Here is a 22,003-nt window from a genome sequence, read left to right on the forward strand (position 1 = left end):
ATTCTACGGACAGAGGAGCCTGGTGGGCTATAGTCCATGGGGTCAAAAAGAGTTGGGCACAACTGAAGTGACTTAGCGTGCAACACACACATACAGATTAGAAAGAAATAAAGCTGTCCTTATTTGTAAATAACATAATCATCTATGTAGAAAATTCCAAATAATACACAAACAGAAAACAAAACAACCCCCCTCCCCCAACTATTATAGTTAATAAGTGAGATCAATAAGGTTATAGGATAAAAGGTTCACATAAAAAATTGATTTTATTTCTATACATTAATAATGAACCAGAAACTAAGAAAAAAAATTTATTCTTTCTTATAGCATCATACTCGAAATATCTATGGATCAATCTAATAAAGTAAGTACTGGATTTACATTCTGAAAAACTATAAAACATTGATGAGAGAAGTTAGAAAAGACCTAAGTAAATGAGAAGCTATTCCATATTCATTGATTAGAAGACCTAGGATTAGAAAGCTGAAGGATTCATAAGATCTGATTACATGACTTAGTAATCAAGACAGTGAGGTACTGTTTAAGGATAAGCATATAGATTAAAGGAACAAAACAGAATTCAAATGGACCCACACATATATGGACAATTGGTTTCAGACAAAGGTGTCAAGGTAATTCAATGAAGAAAGAATAGTCTTCAAACAAATGATGTTGGAAAAATCAGATATCCATGTGCAGGGAGAAAAATCTTAAACCTTACTTTGTACCATACACAAAAATAAATCAAAATGAATCAGATACCTAAAAGTAAAAGCTGAAATTTAAAATACCGAGAAGAAAACATCAGAGAAAACCTTTGTGAGCTTGGGTTAGATCAAGATTTCTTAGATAAGACACAAAAAAGTATGCTCCATAAAAGGATAAAAACTGATAAATCAAGCTTCTTCAAAATTAAAAACTTCAAATCTTCCAAAGACACTTTTAAGAAAAGTCAAGACCCAGAGAAAACATGTGAAAACCACATCTCCATATCTAGACTATATGAAGAACTCTAATGTTGTAATAAGGAAACAAACAACCAATTAAAAAAAAAAGTGGACAAAAGGTTTGAACGAACACTTCAACAAGGAAAAGATACAGTTGGTAAATGAATACATGTAAATGCTTAGTATCATCAGTCATCAGAGAAAAGCAAAGTAAAACCCCAGTGAGTTACCACTCCTTGCTTATTAGGATGGCTAAAATGGAAACAAAACAAAACAACATGATAGATCACACCAAATGCTGGCAAAGATAGGGAGCAACTAACAAAGTCAAGGGAAGGCAAACGGTTGAGGCATGGAGTCAGAGAACAAGCCAGGACAGAAGTGAGACAAGCCAGAGGACAATGACACGGGCGTATTGTTGCAAGAATCTGCAGAATTAAGGACTGATCAATCATTCATGCATGTTGGAAAATAGTGATGGAACATGCACTAGTGTCAGGCCCCTGCTCTAAGTGCTGCCGGCCATAATCCTGAATCTTAGTTTACACTCTAGAGGGAGAAGATAATAAGCAAAACAATAAGTCTATCAAATGGCATGGAAGTATTAGTGAAAAAAGAAAGCAAGGAAGCGGGATATGGTGTGTAAGACAGAGGGCTGGGGCTTCAGTATTTAAAAGAGGTGGGGGTTAGAAAAGGCCTTACTGAGAAAGCAGTGCTTGAGGTAGGGGAGGGAGCCAAGAGGACAGCTTTTACAGGCGAGTGTTATTAACACTGAGTTCTCACTGGGTACTCAGCTAACACCCATCCACTTTATTGAGACCCATTTAGTTTCCACAATAATGATATAAAAAGATACCACTTAATGTGATAACTGGTTATGACAGTTTATAAAAATGATTCATGGGGTAAATATAATCTTCATTTCAACTGAACAAGAAACATTAGAAATTCAACTGAAAGAAAACCACACACTTCAATTTACTCTGAACTATTACTTACCCCTCCTGTCTCAAACCTGCCCCTCTTTCAATTTTCATTATATGTGATTCTGAGAAAGCTGAGTGGCACAGTTTAATATTAATAAATTTTGGAGTATTAGCTGGGAAAGTGGGTTAGAAAAAAACAGGAGGAAATAGCCTATTCATATGAAAATAATAATCACATAATATTTATTGTCTGGGATTGAAATGTTTCAAATATGCAAAGCAATAAAATGTCAGGAAAAGCAAAACTTCCTAACGTTAAAAAGATCATAAATTTTCCCCAAAATAAGACATGTGAAAAAAGTTCAGGTGATACTTTATGTCAAAAGAAAAAAAAAATACCCTCAAATCCAAGCTAAGTAAGTTTAAAACCTTCAGAAGCACAACTTACCACTGAAGGGCTGTGGAGACAATGACAATTACTGTAAATGCACAGAAAGCAACAGTTATGTTTTCTTTTTTTTGAGCTTGAGAATCACTTTTTAACAGGAACAAACTCCCTGACCTAGGCATTCTGTAACATGTACTTTTGCTACGTCTTGAGTGAAAAAAAGACATGTAATGTCAAAAAGCTAACAGGATTTCAGCGTCACTTGAAAAACTTTTAAAACATGTATTTACTTGTCTACACCGGGTCTTTGTTGCAGCACTCGGGAATCTTATCTATGTTTCCTCAGTGGCAGCCCATGGGATCCAATTCCCTGACCAGAGATTGAACCCAGAACCCCAGCATTAGGGATATGGAGTCTTAGCCACTGGACCAGCAGGGAAGTCCCAGTGTCAATTTTAAATGAATTTGTATTTTATAGATCACAGTGGCATGTATGTAAATGTCTCAAGTAGAGTGATACCTATGTTGGCAAAACATGTAACATATTTAGTCTATAGATAATTTAATCTAAGTGTCTCTTGCTCCCTTAAATCCCTTTTGGAATTCCTTGGTTTCTCCCAGATCCTTGCCTCACTGTTTGGGAACTGTCAATTCCATGTTGATTGCTTTGGATTTCATAGGTGCTAAAATTTGTTTTTGAATCAATGAATGAATGGAGATAAAGAAAGCAGACATTCTAACTGCAAGCTTCTGTTGGGTGAAAAACTGTTGCTTCCAGTTCACAAAATCTCATTATTTCCAATCTAAATAGATCTCCGTATTTACTTTAAGTTCAGTGGACATGTTACCTTAGGGAAACCTCATCCTAAAACGGCTCACTGTCTTTGCAGTAAACCAGTGGGAAACCCAGGAGATTTTTAAGGATAGTGCTACAAACAAAAATGGCAAGTGAGTCTGTAAGTCTAGACTCAAGCAGGACACGAAGGTTCTGAGGTCTTCAGTAGTATATAAGTATGACTAAGGTTCCCTCCCTCTCTGAAGTCATTAACCCCTTCAGATCAGACTGTAGTCAGACTGTGTGCTCAGTCGATCAGGCGTGTGCAACCCTTTGCAACATCATGGACCATACATAGCCCACCAGGATTTTTCCAGGCAAGAATACTGGAGTGGGTTGCCATTTCCTTCTCCAGAGGATCTTTCCGACTCAGGGATTGAACCCACATCTCTTCCATGTTCTGCACTGGCTGGCAGATTCTTTACCACTGAGCCACTTGGGAAGCCTGTAGTCAGATCCTAAAAGCCACAAGAAACCTGACTCATGGCCTACTTTGAAGTGATTTCTCTTGAGATACTGTATTACTGTCATTACGAAAAAGGCTGGGATCATCTATAGTTCTTGAGATTTGAAGCCAAAGGCAAACAAGTATCCATAAAAGATTAAACATAGACTTAACCAAAAAAAGAAAAAAAATTATGTTTAAATGCCTATTTTGTTTTCTGTCAACCAACCAATAGATGTTTACTGAATACCTAATATGTGCATGTGGTGATTACAAAGAGGTATAGATATAAGACTTGCCCTCAAGAAATTCTTAATCTGGGGCAGGATACAAAACACATGCAGAGATGATTCGGGACAGGAAACGGAAACTAGAGAGACCAACAGGAGCATGAAAAGCTCAGAAGACGCAGAAGGCGCTGTGTCCTGAGGCAGGCAGGAAGCTTTACGGGAAGAGCTGGGGAAGGAGGCCACCTTGAAAACCCAGGAAGAGGCAGATGGATTTTCCTTATGGTTCACAGACACAGGACTCTGCAGGTTTCAGGGGAAGGCACCCTAAGACCTTTCATGCTTCCACATGGGCCACTTGGCAAGGTTCTACCTCACTTGGCGATCATCCCAGGGACATGACAAGATAGCCAGTCTAGGGAGGGGCTGCCACAAGGAATCATCTGCCTCCCTGGTTCTGGAGACACATGAGATTTTCCTTCTCGACCTCCTTTTGGGTATGGACAAAAGCTGGAAAACGGCTTGGTGGTTTAATCAGAGTTGGCATTCCATGACTCGGGGACCCACTACTTTTATTTTCTGTCATCTGGGCCCTAGATTTGGTATCTTCCTGTGGGATTAGGACCATGGGAAGCCTTGTTTCTTTCACAGTGCCAGGTCTTAACTGTGGCACATGGGATCCAGGTCCCTGACCAGGGATCGAACCTGAGTCCCCTGAATTGGGAGCATGGATCTTAACCACTGGACCACCAGGGAAGTCCCAGGACAGTGGAAAGCTGACACCATGCTGATGTTGCTTAGGCTGCCACGGAAGTCCCAACTTCTAGCACCATCTGGGCTGTCTCTTTCCAGGCCAAACCTATGGAAGCGTGGCCAGCCAACCTGCAGGAGTCACTGCTGCTTAAGGGGTGCTCAACGGATTGTACATACAGTCTGGAAGGAGTGATGGGAAGAGGCCTATGTACCGGCAGGTGAACTAACCTCTCCCAAGGAAAGTGGCTGGAAGAAGTAAATCAGCGTCTTCGGAACAGAAAGCTGCAGGTACCTAGTACCACAGGCCGCTGCACTGCTAGTTGACATCTTAACAAATATACATTTGAAAGTGACTTGTTCAGAGGCAGAACAGACCTAGGGCTGAATTAAAGAAGCTGCTAATGAGAGAGGAAAACCATCATTTCTAATGCAAATTGTGTTCAGCAACTTTTTTCCCACTTCCTTCCTTATCTCTGTCCACCACTATCCCAAGCACACAATTACACATCCTGGGCTGGGACAAACAAAAGACTGTATCACAATTAACAGGCAAATACCTAAAAGGGGCATTTGTATAAAGTTACAAAGGACTGCTGCATGTACTTCTATATCGGCCACTGAAAACACACGTAAACAAGATGGGGGTTGTTTTATAACATGAAATAGCTTGTATGAAAGCATAAAATAGTAGCCTGTATAATGAGAGCCTTCTAGAGAAATCTGGTTCCACAAAGGAGAGGCTTTGTACACATGGATCTTGGGGAAGTTTTCCTCATAATTTGTACAGGGATTCTTAGTATATGCATTGATCCTATGTATTTATCTTAAGGTTCAAGACATTACAGAGGACTTGGCATCATTCTATGTAATTATAGTCTGTTATACATTATATGATATTCTATTATATACATAATACTTGGCCTCAGGGAAGGAAAGTTAAGTTAAAATAAAATTTTCTTGTAATCAAGCTTTTTGGTGCTGAGAAATACTTCTAGGCTCAGGGCAGCGATTCTGTTATCAGAAATCTTTAGTACAATACATGTGGCCGAACACTGGTTTAGATCATGAGCTTTGGGGTCAAAGTGTTGGGTACTTATGCTAGCTCCATCTTGGGCACTTCTGCATAAGGCACTGAACCATCCTTTTTTTAAAAATTATTTATTTTTGGTTGCACTGGGTCTTTGTTGCTGCGTGTGAGCCTTCTCTAGTTGTGTGTGGGAGCTTCTCATGTTGCAGAGCGTGGGCTCAGTAGTTGTGACATAGCATGTGGAATCTTCCCGGACCAGGGTTCAAATCTGTGTCTCCTGCATTGGCAGGCAGGCTCTTAACCATGGGACCACCAGGAAAGTTTGAACCTTCTGTTCTTAAATTTGCTTTCTACCATCTACAGGCAACACAGAGAATGACAATGCATCTCTCATAGTGGGGTTGTGGGGATTTAATCAGATAATCACACAAAGCCCTTAGGATACAGGGTGGCACATGGTGTCCTATGATTATTATGTGAAACTATGATTATTATGTGAAACATTATTAAAATGCTGATACAATAAATCATTTTTGATAGCAAGTAAACTGTTAAACAGCTATTAAAAGTAAATATCTTGCTTCTTGATTTTTCCTGTATCTTTTTCTAGTTTTATACTCTTTGGGAAAAAAAAAAGGAATAGTGAAGATTGGGTGGTGATGAGCAGAAAAGAGAACATGAATATAATACCCTATACAGAGTTACAGTGGTTTCCAACAATGAAATATTGTATCTGGGTTTCTCATGACTTTGTAGGAATTGATTGTTTTAAAATACGCTTCAATTGCCAAAATTCTCATGACTTATGACAGCCTGAATATTTGATATTTTCTTCCAGAAAAAAAATGTAAGTCTCTTTCTTTTTTTTTCTTAAGTGCTATGGTATTACTATCCTAGTCATGACACTAGAAACTTACTTTAAGAGATATGACTTTTTAATATTTGAGCTTTTAAAGCCATCTGGCCCTTATTTAACCATCACATTTACATCCAATTCTTGCAGGCAGAGATTTGTTGTTTAAGCTTGGCTTGACGCCCTCTGCAGAAAGCCTTTCCTTTAATGAACACGACTCCACTAAACTGCTAGAGTCCCCTGGTCTGCCCTTGTTCCCCGCCCCCACCCCCAACTATACAATAAGAGCACAGAAAGTTTCATCTTGTCTTTCAAACAAGAAGATAAAAATAAGAAAATAAATTGATGAAGAATCAGCTCAGTGTGCCCACCACTGCTATGACATATTCAACTTGATGCCCTTATATTATTTGCAGAAGTGTTTATGCACTATGAAATGTTCAGCCAGAGCATACAGGAAACTGTAAAATATTTTACAAGATGTATACATGGTTGATGGTAGAATTTTAAATGCAACTTGGGAAGGTTCTATCTAAATTCCAGGAGGGCAGATGAGGGAATATTTTCTCTGTAGTGACTCAGTTTTACATAAGGGGTTATATGAACTGGAAAGAAATGCCTGATTTGGGAACTATATAAATTTTTTTTCATAAAATTAAATTTTATAATTTCTAGACACGTAAACTTGTTTACTCTCAGACCAAGAATTACCAGTTATGTTTATCTGTCCTCTACATGGTAAAAGCATTAAAAGTGGATTGTTAATTATTTTATAGGAACAAACAACACAGAGTAACAAATGAGGAATTCGTCCCAAATACAGAAATTATATAGACCATTAAAAATAGTTATGCTTCTGATGGTTTTTAAATAACAACTCTTGCCTCTAAAACTGGAACATTATTTTTGAATCTCAACTATTGCAATACGTGCAGACAGCAGGTTAATGACATATCCTCAAAATGGCATGTTTAGAAAATTGCATTTCCAAATTCAGGTGAAGGGAGAAATATTTATTTTTTTAAAAAATTTATTTTTAATTGTGGGATAACTGCTGCATAATACTGTGTTGGTTCCTAACATATATCAACACAAATCAGTCATAGGTATACATGTGTCTCCTCCCTCTTGAACTTCCCTTCCACCTGCCACCCAATCCCACTCTTCCAGGTTGTTATAGAGCCCTGGTTTGAGTTTCCTGAATTTTACAGCAAATTCTCATTGGCTATCTAGGTTACACAGCAGTGTATATGTCCCCACCTTACTCTCTCCATGTGTCCCTCCATCCTTCCTCCCTGCACCCTCCCCCAGGTCCGTAAGTCTCTTTTCTATGTTTACATTCCCCTGAAGTGAAGTGAAGTCGCTCGGTCGTGCCCGACTTTTTGTGACCCCATGGACTATAGCCTGCCAGACTCCTCCGTCCATGAGATTTTCCAGGCAAGAATACTAGAGTGGGTTGCCATTTCCTTCTCCAGGGGATCTTCCCAACCCAGGGATCGAACCCGGCTCTCCCGCATTGCAGGCAGACTCTACCCTCTGAGCCACAGGGAAGTCCCTAATTGCTGCCCTGCAAATAGGTTCATCGATGGGTCTTTCTAGATTCCATATGTATGTGTTACTATACAATATGCTTTTCTCTTTCTGACTCACTTCACTTGTATAACAGGCTCTAGGTTCATCCACCTCATTAGAACTGACTCAAATACGTTTATTTTCGTGGCTGAGTAATATTCCATTGTGTATATGTACCAGTTTCTTTATCCATTCAGCTGTCGATGGACATCTAGGGTGCTTCCATGTCTCAGCTATTATAAATAGTGCTACAGTGAACACTGGGGTACATATGTCTTTTTCAATTTTGGTTTCCTTGGGGTATATGCCTAGTAATAAGATTGCTGAGTTATATGGTAGTTTTATTCCTAGTTTTCTAAGGGATCGAAGGAAGAAATATTTCTATTTCTTTTATCCTCATGTTTGTAAGGCAGCATCAATTTCCATAAGAGAAGTTATTTATTCACTTACCTGATTTATTTATTTATTTTCAAATTCCATCTTCTAAACACAGGGCTACAAAAATAGAAACCATTTTGTATATTCCCATTTGATTTACAATTGAGTCTGACTTTTTAACTTTTCATTTTATGTTGGAGTATAGTTAATTCACAACATTGTGTTAATTTCAGGTATATAGCAAAGTTAATCAGTTATACATACACATATATCTATTCTTTTTCAGATTCTTTTCCCACATAGATCATTAGAGAGTATTGAGTAGAGTTTCCTGTGCTATACAGTAGGTTCTTGCTGATTATATTTATTTTGTATAATGTAGTGTGTATATGTTAATCCCAACCTCTTAATTTATCCACTACCCCCCATCTTTCCCTTTTGGTAACCGTAAGTTTGTTTTCTGAGAGTCTGTTTCTGTTTTGCAAACACATTCGTTTGTATGATTTTTTACTTCCACATGCAAATGATATCACATGACATTTGTCTACTAAGTGACTTATTTCACTTAGTATCCTGCAACGCGCGAGTCCTGGGTTTGATCCCTGGGTTGGGACGATCGCCTGGAGTAGGGCATGGCAACTCACTTCAGTATTCCTTCCTGGAGGATCCCCACGGACAGAGGAGCCTAGCGGGACACAACTGAGCAACTAAGGCAGCACACGTGATAATCCCTGGGTCCATCCAATGTTGCTGCAAATGCATCATTTTGTTCTTTTTTTATGGCTAATACTCCATTGTATATACGCACCATATCTTCTTTATCCATTCATCTGTCGATGGACATTGAGATTGCTTCCATGTCCTGGTTATTGTAAACAGTGCTGCAATGAACACTAGGGTGCACATACCTTTTTGAAGTAGGGTTTTCTTCAGATATAGGCCCCAGAGTCAGATTGATGGGTCATACGGTAGCTCTATTTTTAGTTTTTTAAGGAACCTGCAGAGTGTTCTCCCTAGTGGCTGTACTAATTTACATTCCCACCAACAGTGTACGAAGGTTCTTTTTTCTCCACATGCTCTCCAGCATTTATTGTTTGTAGACATTTTGATGATGGCCATTCTGACCAGTGTGAGGTGATACCTCATTGTAGTTCTGATTTATATTTCTCCAATAATTAGCAATGCTGAGCATCTTTTCATGTGCCTGACTTCCTTTTAAAAATTGATGTACAACTGACATATAACACATTAGTTAATTAATATCACAGCCCATCTGAAGATGTTAATCTAACACTTGTGCTTTAGAATATGTCCATAATTAGAATAATTTAAAAAATAAGAGTTTGGGGGCTTCTCCAATGACTCAGAATCTGCCCGAGATGCAAAAGACAGGAGATCACAAGTTCAATTCCTGAGTTAGGAAGATCCCCCGGTGAAGGAAATGGCAACCCACTCCAGTATTCTTGCCTGGGAAATTCCATGGACAGAGGAGCCTGGTGGGCTACAGTTTATGGGGTTGCAGAGTCAGACATGGCTGAGTGACCAACACTTTCACAAAATAAGTTTAGGTTACTGTCTAAGATAAACATGCCATAAAACCCTGACATGTCTTGGTAACATCTAAGGCAAATCCAGAATGGCAGAGTATAAGACTGGTCTCTGGTCTGTCACAGCCACTGATGAGTGACCTTGGGAAAGTCAGTTTCCCACTCCAGGCTATCATTTTCCATCTGTAAAATGAGTGGATGTAGTCAATGATCTTCAAGACCATCTTCTACACTGACATTTTATGATTCCACATAATATTTTAATCTTGAAATAACAATTTATTTAAGTCACAATTTCTGAAACTTTCCTTTTATAAATCTTTTTTCCCCCTATACTCACTGCTTAAGGAAATTTTATTTCACTTCAAATTTAGCATTGTGGAAAGAGTCAGAAAAAGAACCTAAGTGTAGACAAGAAAAAAAAAGAATTACAAATATTAATATTGAGCAATTATGGGGACATCTAGGCTGGTTCAGGACAGACATAAATGACCTTGTTTTATTCTAAATTCAGCTCATTGGCTTATGATGAAAAGTGAAAGGTTATTATATGGACTTACTGGGCAAAACCAGATTTTATAAATAATTACCTGTCAGACTGTTCAAGATAGACAAACATACGCCAGACCAACAAAAACATAGACCTGTCATATTTCTGAGAGAAATGTACGTTGAGTCTTCCTTCTCTGGGACTATAAGGAGATCAGGTAGAATAAAATGAAGGGGAAAAAACCTAAACCTTATATTTTCTGCCTTGTGCATACTTTAAAATATATAATGTGGGAGAGGAGGAATTTTGATGTGAAAAATCAGCTCCTGAAGATTTTATACATCTATAAGCCTGGCATAGAAACCAAATACAATAAATGCTGTCATTTAAAAAAGTTAGGATGTTTACTGCAAGCTTATAATTTTCTGTGATTAGGGACGCCAAGAAAAATAAGAATGATGATAAAAAGAAAAGTTTAATCATACATTTCACCAATCACAGATGGAACATCAAAACCCTTTGGCAATTTTTTGATATTATATATCTGCATCTTTTTTGTTGTTGTTGTTCTTGACATGAAGATTTTTTCCAGAAGGACTAACACAGAACAGGTAAATGATAGTCCACAAATGTGAATATTGTGGCACAATCCCATTAGCTGAGCCTCGCTGTGATCTGGTCACAGCAGGAAAATCTTTCACACTTCTCATTTCTTTTTTTTATTAATTCTTGACAAAGCTGTCTCAGTGTGTGTAGAAATCACAGTAAAAGTAAAATTATGCAAAACTCATCAAGTATGAAAGAGATAACTTCCTTTTTTGCAATTCAAGTTGAATGAAGATCTGTATATTACTGCTATATTCGAGTTTGTTTCCAAGAGTGACAGTTCCTCATTTGTTGGAGAAAGTATAGATGTCAGAAGGGGAGCTCGGCTGCTAGAGCAGGGAGGTGCCCAGCCCACATTCAGTCTAGGTGCTAGCACCCTGGAGCAAGAAAACCGATCACTCAGCTGCCCTTCCATTGATTCTAACTGCTTGGCTTCTAAATGGGTATGGTGTGTGTGAGGGGTGGGCCTGGGGATCCGAGGGACAGGGGAAGGAGAGAAATGAAGACGGGAAGAGTCCTATGACTGAAAAAACACACCACAGGCAGATACTTGGAAAGTTGGGAAGACACCATAAGAATGACACATGTACAATATGTGGGGTGAAGGGAAGAAAAGATAGGAACAGACAGTTCATCGGGCCTATCAGGTCTTTGATTAGTGTGAGTTCATAAGGTGGACATGTATTTGTAAAATACATGAAAATCTAGTCACCAAATGTCAGAAAGTAGAGTTGGTGGGACAGTGCAAGGGGAAATGTGACTGTCCTTTTAATTCTATTTCCTTTGTCCCAAACCTGGATTACAAAATGCATCAAATAAAACACAGACTAAACACTGAGAAAAAAAAAAAAAAGACACTGCTTTTAAGTTATGTGAGCTGAGAGCAGCTCTATTCCAAATTCAAATTGCAAAATTGCATTCTTGTCCACCTACACACCACCCTGAACATCCTGCCATTAATTGGCTAAATGGCCCATCCAGTAAACAAGACTAAGTGTTGAGGGGGCTGGAGAAGGGCTGGAGTCAGTCAGTTGATAGTCACAACAAACCAGCCCACTCCCAAGGCTGTGGAGAAGGTAAACTTGTATTTTATTTTGCCCAAGGAGGGGAACAGAAATCACCTTAATATAACATTGCCTTTCCTGTTGTCACAGTCACAGTCACATCAGCAGGCCAGAAAAGCCATCCCATTCCTGCGGTAGGCACTCTGTCAAAGAAAAAGAAATCTGCAGTGAATTATCACATCAAGTCAAACCAGGAAAGAAGGCAAAAGAGCAAGAAGCACTTTCTTCCTGTTTTGGGACTTTGCTGGCTACAATCTAGTTGGGTGCTTCATCTGAACGTTACTGGTGGCCAAGCATTAGCAATCGCTGTTAAAAAGTCAGTGTGGTTAACAAGTGGTTAGTGACTCTATTTCAGGGGAGTGGGAGAAATGTAAAATAAGACATCCCATTTTGTTAATTGATTGGGCTTGGTTAGGCCAAAGACATGTTGTGTTGAATCTGTTTGTCCTTTAGAAACATGTGTTCTCTATTGGACATGCCCAAGAATCACTTCTAACTAAGTATCTTAATAGTCTATAAATTACTGTCTCATTATATCCTTCCCAGGCCTAATTTATAGTCTCAGTAAAAAGCTATGGGAACAGATAGTAATAGAGGCCCCCTTGCCCAATACGGTGCTCTCTAAGGAGTTCTGTACATTATAGGCATTACAGAAAACTTGAATCTTACATAATTTTATTATGCATATATATATATATATATATATATATATTCATGATGGGATAAAAATACACCCATAAAAGAAAAATGGGAAAATAAATACTAATTGTAATAATGTAATATACTCCAGTAAAGAAAGTAACATGGCATAATAATGTGATATACTCGATAAAGAAAGTAACATTTCATCCCAAGAGATATATTCTTCATTTCAGAATTGGAAGAATTGGGCCACACAGGGCCTCTCACAATGAGACACAGAGTGAAGTAGAATTGAAATTCAGGATTTAGGAATAAAATTCCTTTTCACCACCATAGTTTTCATTAGTTAAACTTGGACCAGCCACCTTCAGAGAATTTGTAACCCTCAATTAGATGGAATTTTTCTATAATTTATTTTCAGAAAAATGGGAAAAAGACAAATCCTCATAACATCATGAATTTTTTGTTCTTTTAAGCTAATAATTCTGGGGCTGTTCTGGAGTATATAAACTTTCAGTCCAATAAATTTACCTTCAACAGCCATCTTACAGGAAATACAGAATAAGCTTTTATGATTAAGATAATGTTAGGAATGTGCAGAAGAGTTTAATTCTAAAAAATGATTACTTTTAATTATACAGAAAAAAAGAAAGGTAAAGACCAAGTTTTTGAGAAAGACTTCTACCAACATGAGGTGAAACAAAATGGTTTTCCGAATAACTTTCTCTTAATCATAAAATTCAATTAGCTTCAAAACCTTCCCTCCAAATCTCCTGCTTACACAGGATTTACTATGGTTGTCAGGCTTGGGAGCCCTGGTTGAAATTTCATTAGTGGGCTGTTACATAGTTCACTCTGGATCGGCGTATCAAGGATGAGAAAACGGGCAGATCCGATAGAGCCCTTCTTTGGGGCTCTCTCTGTGAGCTCCATCTTACCACTGGACTTTCTGCGTCATAGGGCACTTTTGGACTGAAGCACACGTGCGAACAAAGGCTAGAAAATTCCAACTCGAACTCCTAAGACCATGCATGGGAGAACAGTGGAAAATGAGCTCCTTGGAGAACCACAAATAACTTGCAGGAACGGATAGGGTGTCTTCCCACAACCACAGGCAGGAGAGCCTCAGGCCCTGAAATAGCCCCTTCCACCACGGCCGCCTTCGAGAGGCTCACACCAAAGTGATACTTTCTGCTTCTTAGCCTTGATATTTCACGTTTTACAACCACTGTGACAACCTTTAACATAACATAATATTTAAAGCCCAGGGGTGGTTTACATGGAGATAAACAGACCTGGGAGTAAAGTTGGATTCCTCTTCAACATAAATGGTTGAGGTGAGCCTTGCTTGAAAAAGTAATCTTGGCTCAGGAGAAGACCAAAAGTTTTGGCTGAGCCCACCTGAGAAATTACCAAGTTTAATCTTTCCAGGGTGGGTGATATGAAATGGTTCACCCCGGTGTTGAAAAGCTCTCTTTTCACCTTCATAGGTGAGTTGATCAATACTGTTTGCAAACAACTAAAAGATGACAGGCTCACTGAATAACAGAGGCCCTCAAGTTTAATAAGAAAACCAAAGTTTAGAGCTGACCCGGATTTCTGGAATAAGTTCTTCCTATTCTAATTCTAAAATAAAGAAGGAACAAACAAGCATGTGTAATTAGTAAAGAGCAATTTCAGCAAACCAATCCCCTAGGGTCCTCCACCCTGAGTCATTGCTTTTTCCTTTTGATGTATAAAGGATGTATGTTGTCTGTCTGTGTAGGGCAATTATGGGAACGTCCCAGATTTGGCATCCCTTCCAGAGTAAGCAACTTGAAAGGAAGATGGATGGAGACAACTCATCTTTGTGTCAACTGTGAATTTCTCTCTATTTGTGCTGCGAATGCTGAAACTAAATTTAAACACTGCTTGGTGTGAGGGCCTTCCAGAGGCCACGTTCTCATGAAACACTCAGCGTCACACTCACTCTCTATTGTTAGATATTGTGAACGATTTACAACACTCTTAGTAAAACCCAGACCTTGACCAGAAAAAGCCAGGACCTCCTCAACTACTGAAAAGTATAAATTAATTAATAACACAGACTCCCTCTCCTTAAACCAGCTCTGACTTGCTATATACCACTTAAGCTTCATTTCTGATTTAATAGAGCTCTGGTCTCAACTACATGGAGAAGCAAACAATTGTTTGCTTCCATGTAAATGTATTGAAAAGTTCAGATATTTTAGTATCTCTCAAAGTACCAGCAAAGAATATATGCATACATATACGTGTGTGTGTGTATATGTATGTATGTATGTATGTGTGTGTGTATGTGGCTTCCCTGGTGGCTCAGATGGTAAAGAATCTGCCTGCAATGCAGGAGACCCCAGGTTCAATCCCTCAGTCAGGAAGATCCCCTGCAGAAGGGAATGGCAACCCCCTCCAGTATTCTTGCCTGGAGAATTCCACAGACAGGAGCCTGGCAGGCTAAAGTCCATGGGGACACAGAGAGTTGGACACGACTGAGCGACTAACACTTCCACATATATGTATTATATGTATTTTTATGTTTTTTAAGGACCAATTGTAGTTCTTAGGCCTTTTTTCCTAAAATTGAGTATCAAGTTAGTTCCCCATTTTTGACACTCTTTTTTATTTATTCAGCTCCAAATTATGACCTGTTACTGGAAGCTCAATCTACCTGGATAAGCAGACACAGATTCTACCTGCTGCACTGGGCATTGATGGGATATTAACTCATAAGTGTGTACCTTTAAAATAGGAATTTAAAAAGCCTGCGCATGGGCAATGAACAAACTAGGGAAAACATTTAAATCCCAAACTGGTTTATTTCTGCTTTTATGGTTCATCATAATTGCACATTTTAAGGAATACAAATTAACATTAAAAAGGAAAAGGTTAATAAATATCTTAAGCAAAAAGAAGATAAATACGCTACAAAGCATATCCTGCAGTTCCAAGTTGAATATGATTGTGTGTATATGTGTTGTTTGTGCCAGGAGCCTAATTAGTAAGACTTTAATTACAGATAAAGTATCCCCTTCAGTTCAGACCTCCACTTTATTCTCACTACTACACTTCCTGATTTATTCTGCTTTTTAAAGTAAAATAAAATAAGAATTTCATTGTGGGGACTAACATCAGCAAGATGGCAAACTAGGAGGTCCCAAAGCTTGTTTCCCCAACAAAACAACTACAAACAGTAAAAAAAATAGCTCTGAATTACAACAAAAAATTATGACCATACAGAAAAGTGTAGGAAGCATTTTATTTGCATTATCCACCCATCCCAGTCCAGAGTAGCTCAGTGCAAAGAGGGACCCCACCTTGGAGGGATATCACCTCAGAGGAAAAGGAAAGCAGGAGATTCCCTGCAAACCTCCCCTCCCCAGTGTTGTGGACGTTTGCAGCGTTTGCTACCGAGCAGCCCCACCGTCTTTACCAACAAAGAACCCAGTCATCGAGCTGCATGGAGTCCCCACTGCTGCATTTTCTCATTGGGGCTGGAGCCGTCTCTGCAGTGAGACCTGCGCCCCTGTGCCTCACTCTCTGGCATCACGATGCCCTAGCATCTCACCGCTGATGGGGGTGAAGCTGCTGCTGCTCTCTGTACCCTGCCTCCAGGGTTCTGCAGCTATCAGTGGGGCCCACATGCTGCTTTCTGTTCCACTCCTGGGGCCTAAGTCATGGCATTGCTTGCCATCATTGGGCTACACTGATACAGCTCTGCGTTCTACCCTTTGGGTCCTGAGTCACGGCTTTGACCCGGCATTGCTGAGGCTAAGCTGCTCAGCTCTGTACCCTGTGCCCTGGAGCCGGGGGCAGGACTCTGACCCCCCATCCCCAGGGTGTGCGGCTGCTGCACCCTGGCACCCCACAGTATGTGCCACTACTGTATCCCCCCATCCTGGGGCCACGAATCACTGTGGTGAGTCCCGAGGACTCAGACCCTGGCTGCATGCAAGATGTGCACATGCCTACACCTCAGGCACTGGGGTCAGCATCACTGCGCGTGCACTGGTGCACCAGGACCAAGGTACTTCCCCATGTGCCTGATTCCAAACCCCGGCGCCACTGCCACCGACTGCCAGTGTGCTAAATCTGGCACCAAAAAGGACCCCTTGGGCTAGAAATTCCTTCCACAGGCACAAAAGGAAGACCCCCAGCAGCCTTTGCCATTGAAGACCCCAACAGCTGTAGATTCCACTGCCACTGGCAGGACCTCTGTGGTCTGGGCCACTGCAGATCTCTACAGTCTTTGCCAAAGTTGACCTCAGCTGCTGATGGAGCTGCCTAGAGACTATGCCACTGTGCTTTCCCCAGAATCAGAGCTGCTGAACTCCATCCAGCCAGAGATCTCAAGGACACTTTCAGGTGAAAATCCTTCTCTACCAGAGTCAGTCTGAAAAGGAGGAAAGAGATGACTGCTCCCTCAAATGTGCGAGTATCAATGCAAAGCTACTAGAAACAGGAAAACGCAAGGAAACACAACACCACCAAAGGAACTCAGTAATTTTCCTGTGACTAAGGCCAAAGAAATAGGTATCTGTGAGTTACTTGAAAAAGAATTCAAAATGATCATCTTGAGAAAGCATAGTAAGATTTAAGTTGTCTGTCAGAAAGCTAACAGACTGAGTAGTCTGAGTTCAACTCAGTGAACTCAAGAAAACAATGCACGAACAGAATGAGAAGTTCAATAAAGAAATCATAAAAAAGAGTGAGACAAAAATTTTGGAGCTGAAAAATGCAAGAGAGAGCTTCAAAAACAGACTCAATCAAACAGAATAAAAGAATGTGCCAACTTGAAGAGAGTTTTTTTTTTTTTATTATCAAGAGGAGAAAAGAAATAAGAATGAAAAAAGGGTGATAAAAGTCTGTATAAATTAGGGGATATCATTTAAGCAAAACAATATAGTCAACTCTCATATGTTAAGTCACAAAACAAGGTTTAACAAACCTAAAAACACTGAAATGCTATGAAGCATATTTCCCAAACACAATGAAACTAGAAATCAATGATAGGAGGAAAGCTAGAAAATTCACAAATATGTAGAAATTAAAAAAAACCCACCCACATGGATAAGCAATGGGTCAACAAAAAAGTCAAAAGGGAAATACAAAAATTTCAAGACAAACAACAAAAAAAGCCCTACAATATACCAAAACTTATGGGATGCAGCAGAAGCAGTTCTAAGAGACAAGTTTATAGTGAAAAATGGCTACATTAAGACAAAAGGAAGATTTTAAATAAACCTAGCCTTATATGTTATATAACCTTATATGTTTCAATTATCCCTCAATAAAGCTGGAAAAAAATGGGGGGGGGGAAATCTCATTAGAGCAGGTCTCAAATTCACTCTTAAATACTTCATTTTTCAAAGGTCTAAGACAGAAGATTTTTGTTCTATTATCTGAATTCTTATAAATTTGCAGAATTTGATTTTAGCAACTCTTTATTGAGTTCCAACTCTGTGTTATCCACTTTGTGCTTGTGGTACAAAGGACTCGAAGATAAGTAAGACAGCTCCTGCAGTCAGCAAAGCTTCCAACTGAACGTTACTGGTTTAACCACCACAAGTAAAAGGCGTTGAGAGGTCATTCTCAAGAGTGGGGAAAAAAAATAAGGCAGTTTTTTTGTTTGCTCTTCTACTTTTAATCACAATATTTAACTTCAAATAAAAGGCATGAGATTTGTATAGTTCTTAAAGCGGGGGAGGGGGCAAATATTAAAAAAATTACTATACTTTTTAAAATTGGCTTATGAAGTATTCAATACTTTCATGTCCATATCTAATTTAGCATTACCACAACGATGAAAAAGAAAGGTCTTATTATTCTCCTTTTTATTTTTTTTTTAAATTTATTTATTTATTTTTTCAGTGGGTTTTGTCATACATTGACATGAATCAGCAATAGATTTACACGTATTCCCCATCCCGATCCCCCCTCCCACCTCCCTCTCCACCCGATTCCTCTGGGTCTTCCCAGTGCACCAGGCCCGAGCACTTGTCTCATGCATCCCACCTGGGCTGGTGACCTGTTTCACCATAGATAATATACATGCTGTTCTTTCGCAACATCCCACCCTCACCTTCTCCCACAGAGTTCAAAAGTCTGTTCTGTACTTCTGTGTCTCTTTTTCTGTTTTGCATAAAGGGTTGTTGTTACCTATTCTCCTTTTTAAAGTGATATGTCTAGTGAGTGGTCAGTAAATTTAGGATTCAAAACCAAGAGCTGTATTCTTTTCATTATACCATTGTCTTACACTAAATAAAAGAAAACAACGCCCCCCCCCAATCTAGCTTAATTTATTCCATCTAGATTACTGTAGACATATCTATTCTCCTAGTCCTAACAAACTCAAGTCTTGCTAAAGGTCACTTAAATTAAAACTGTACTTCAAAGATTTAAGCTAGATTAGCTTGGCACAATCCTTGGAGTGCAGAGATGGGACCTGAATCTAAATCATCTTCAGTTTTGGAGGCACTCTCAACTAGTGCTTATTTTCCAGACTAATTTAAAGGTTAATATATAATAATAATAATAAAAACACTGTGCTTCCAAATAACTTGGGGGAGCTTTACAAAAATAACAGATACTCTGGCTTCACTTCTTTAAAGTCTATTGGTCTGAGTGGAGCTTGGGTTTGGAATGGTTTAAAAGCAATCCAGGGACTTTCCTGGTGGTCCAGTGGTTAAGAATCCACTTGGCGATGCAGGGGAACGTGGGTTCAACCCCTGGTCGAGGAACAAAGATCCCACATGCCCTGGTACAACTAAGGCCACAGGCCGCAACGACGGAGCCTGTACCCCACAACAAAAGATCCCACGTGCCGCAACTAAGGCCCGAGGCAACCAAGTAAATAAGTACATTGTGAAAAAGAAAAAGAAAGCAATCCCCGGGACCTGGATGCACAACGAGGGCTGAGAACGACGGTGGGGTAGGTACACCATGAATAGGACTCCAAAGCGGTTTTGTCAACAAATAGAGAACTCTCTCAGTCTGTCACGATTACACATTAAACAGTATTTCATAATGGGAATCCTAATCTTAGCATTTAATACAGAAGTAATAGAAACTAAGGTCTTTACCTGCTACATTTAAAATGGATAACCAACGTGGACCTACTGTAGAACACAGGGAACTCCGCTCAGTGTTTTGTGGCGGCCTGGACGGGAGGGGGGTTTGGGGGAGGATGGATCAAGTGTGCTTATGGCTGAGTCCCTTCATTGTTCACCTGAAACTATCACAACCTTGTTTGTTAATCTATTATACCGCAATACAAAATAAAAAAAAAACTGAGGTTTTCAGACGTGCCTCTTATGAAGATAGCAGACGGGCTACCTGCTGCTCGCTCACTTCTGATTGTGGGCCACGTGCAGACCAGTCACTGTTCTTCTCCTTCCCAGAAGCTGGGATGTTGCTATGAGGGAGCGCAGCCCTGCAGCCCGCCACACCACGTTTAATTCCATAATGGCAGAGGGATTTGGAAAGTAAGCCTACTAAACCACGTTGAACAAATCTTTTGCTTACATCTAAAATCAAGGAACAATAAAACTTTGGAATCGGAAAGTATCTTTGAGAACTCCTCTAGTCCAATTCCTAATCTAACAGATGAAAAGACTACTGCCCAGAGAGAGACACACAGCTCTGTGGTCATGTGGGAGAGAACCTAGGATGGTTCTCATTCTGCCCAAAGCTGCATGTTCAGCTTCTCTGACCTTAATGGGGAAAACAGATATCGGGGGAATAATTGTTTTTCCAGATAAAGAATCCTTGGGAGCAGAACAAAAGTGAAGGGGATGGAGGGAGGGAAGGACTCCATTGTCCAAAACAGGACAGCCAAGTAGTTAGAACAAGACACGCCATGATGAGCTTTTAGTTCTATGCCTGCCTCTTCGGCTATCTGATTAGCTCTCCTTTGGAAAATCACTTAATATCCCCAAGTGCCCCCAATAATAGTTTTGATAAATACATGAACTCTCAAAATAATTAAGATCAACCTGACTGAAAGGTTCTGTGGCAAAAGCACGCACCTTTAGAGCCTTTACGGGAATGACGCACCATTTATTTGCGCTCAAGTCTTTCTAATAAGTCTGTGCTCAGCGTCTGGTTTAGGGTCAAGCCCTGGTGGCTCAGACGGTAAAGCGTCTGCCTGCAATGTGGGAGACCTGGGTTCAATCCCTGGGTTGGGAAGACCCCCTGGAGAAGGGAATGGCAACCCACTCCAGTACTCTTGCCTGGAAAATTCCATGGACTGAGGAGCCTGGTAGGCTACAGTCCCATGGGGTTGCAAAGAGTCGGACACAACTGAGCGACTTCACTTTCACTTTCATACAATGTGGCCTGCCTGGGTTGGTTTGGAGTTGGCCAATTTGGGCTAAATCCAGGAGAGAAAGGACAATAAAAAGATTTGGAGCCTACATTCACCCTTTCCCAAACTACTGTTAACTCCCAATTAACTAAATGTAGGGTAGACTCTGCATTTTGGATGATTTGCGGGCCACAGGAGCCGCCCTGGTTACCAAGGGCCTGGTGGTTTCTCAAGAGCTCTCTTCTGCTCCATGGGGATGCAGAGGGTACCAAGGGCAGAGGTTCTACTGGCTTGGCTTGGCTGGAGGATGTGGTGGGGGAGGCAGTGGGGTGAACTGAAAGCAACAGACTTTCCCCACATGCATGCTAAGTTGCTTCAAGTCGTATCCGACTTTCTGTGATTCTATGAACTGTAGTCCACCAGGCTCCTCTGTCCATGGGATTCTCCAGGCAAGGATACTGGAGTGGGTTGCCATTTCCTCCTCCAGGGGCTCTTCCCCACCCAGGGATCGAATCTGCATCTCCTGTGGCTCTTGCATTACAGGTAGATTCTTTATCACTCAGCCACTGGGGAAGCCCACAGGCTTTCCCTAGTCTTTACTAATGAAGTTAATCTAAGTGTTCCATTTATTGGAATATTCAGTTGAGTGGGGGATGGGAAGGTATTTTCGTCTCTGAATTTCAGGTATAAAAATGCTGTTTCACAAGATAGCTACATTAGCCCACCTCACTCCCAAGTTACTGTCAAAACCAACCGTGCTTTTATCTCCCTTTTTCTATCTCTCTTCTGGCAGCAACACTGGAGGCTACACCAAGTTGTTTCAGATTCCATGGCCCCCATCAGCCCCAATTCAGCCCTGCCCTCTGTGGGGTTACTGGATTCAGAGTCCAAGCTCCCTCCCAGCTTCTTCATTTGCTGAAGGAGGTGACTCTGCCCTGCAAGGCATCTTGGTTTGCTTTAATACTATAAATCGTTGAACCCCT

General features: G+C 40.2%; 1 protein-coding gene across 4 annotated transcripts in view; it reads right to left on the reverse strand.

The window, feature by feature from the left end:
* Positions 1–10,847: 10,847 nt before the first annotated feature.
* SUPT3H (SPT3 homolog, SAGA and STAGA complex component) overlaps positions 10,848–22,003 on the reverse strand; it is a 375,450-nt gene continuing 364,294 nt past the window's right edge. For all 4 annotated transcript variants that reach the window (XM_061146853.1, XM_061146855.1, XM_061146854.1 and 1 more), the window contains one exon: positions 10,848–12,201. In XM_061146853.1, the coding sequence (XP_061002836.1) occupies positions 12,160–12,201 (42 nt within the window). In that variant the 3' untranslated portion in view covers positions 10,848–12,159. The remainder of the gene's footprint in view (positions 12,202–22,003) is intronic.

This window comes from Dama dama, chromosome 7, assembly GCF_033118175.1.
Source record: "Dama dama isolate Ldn47 chromosome 7, ASM3311817v1, whole genome shotgun sequence".
Taxonomy (NCBI): Eukaryota; Metazoa; Chordata; class Mammalia; order Artiodactyla; family Cervidae; genus Dama; species Dama dama.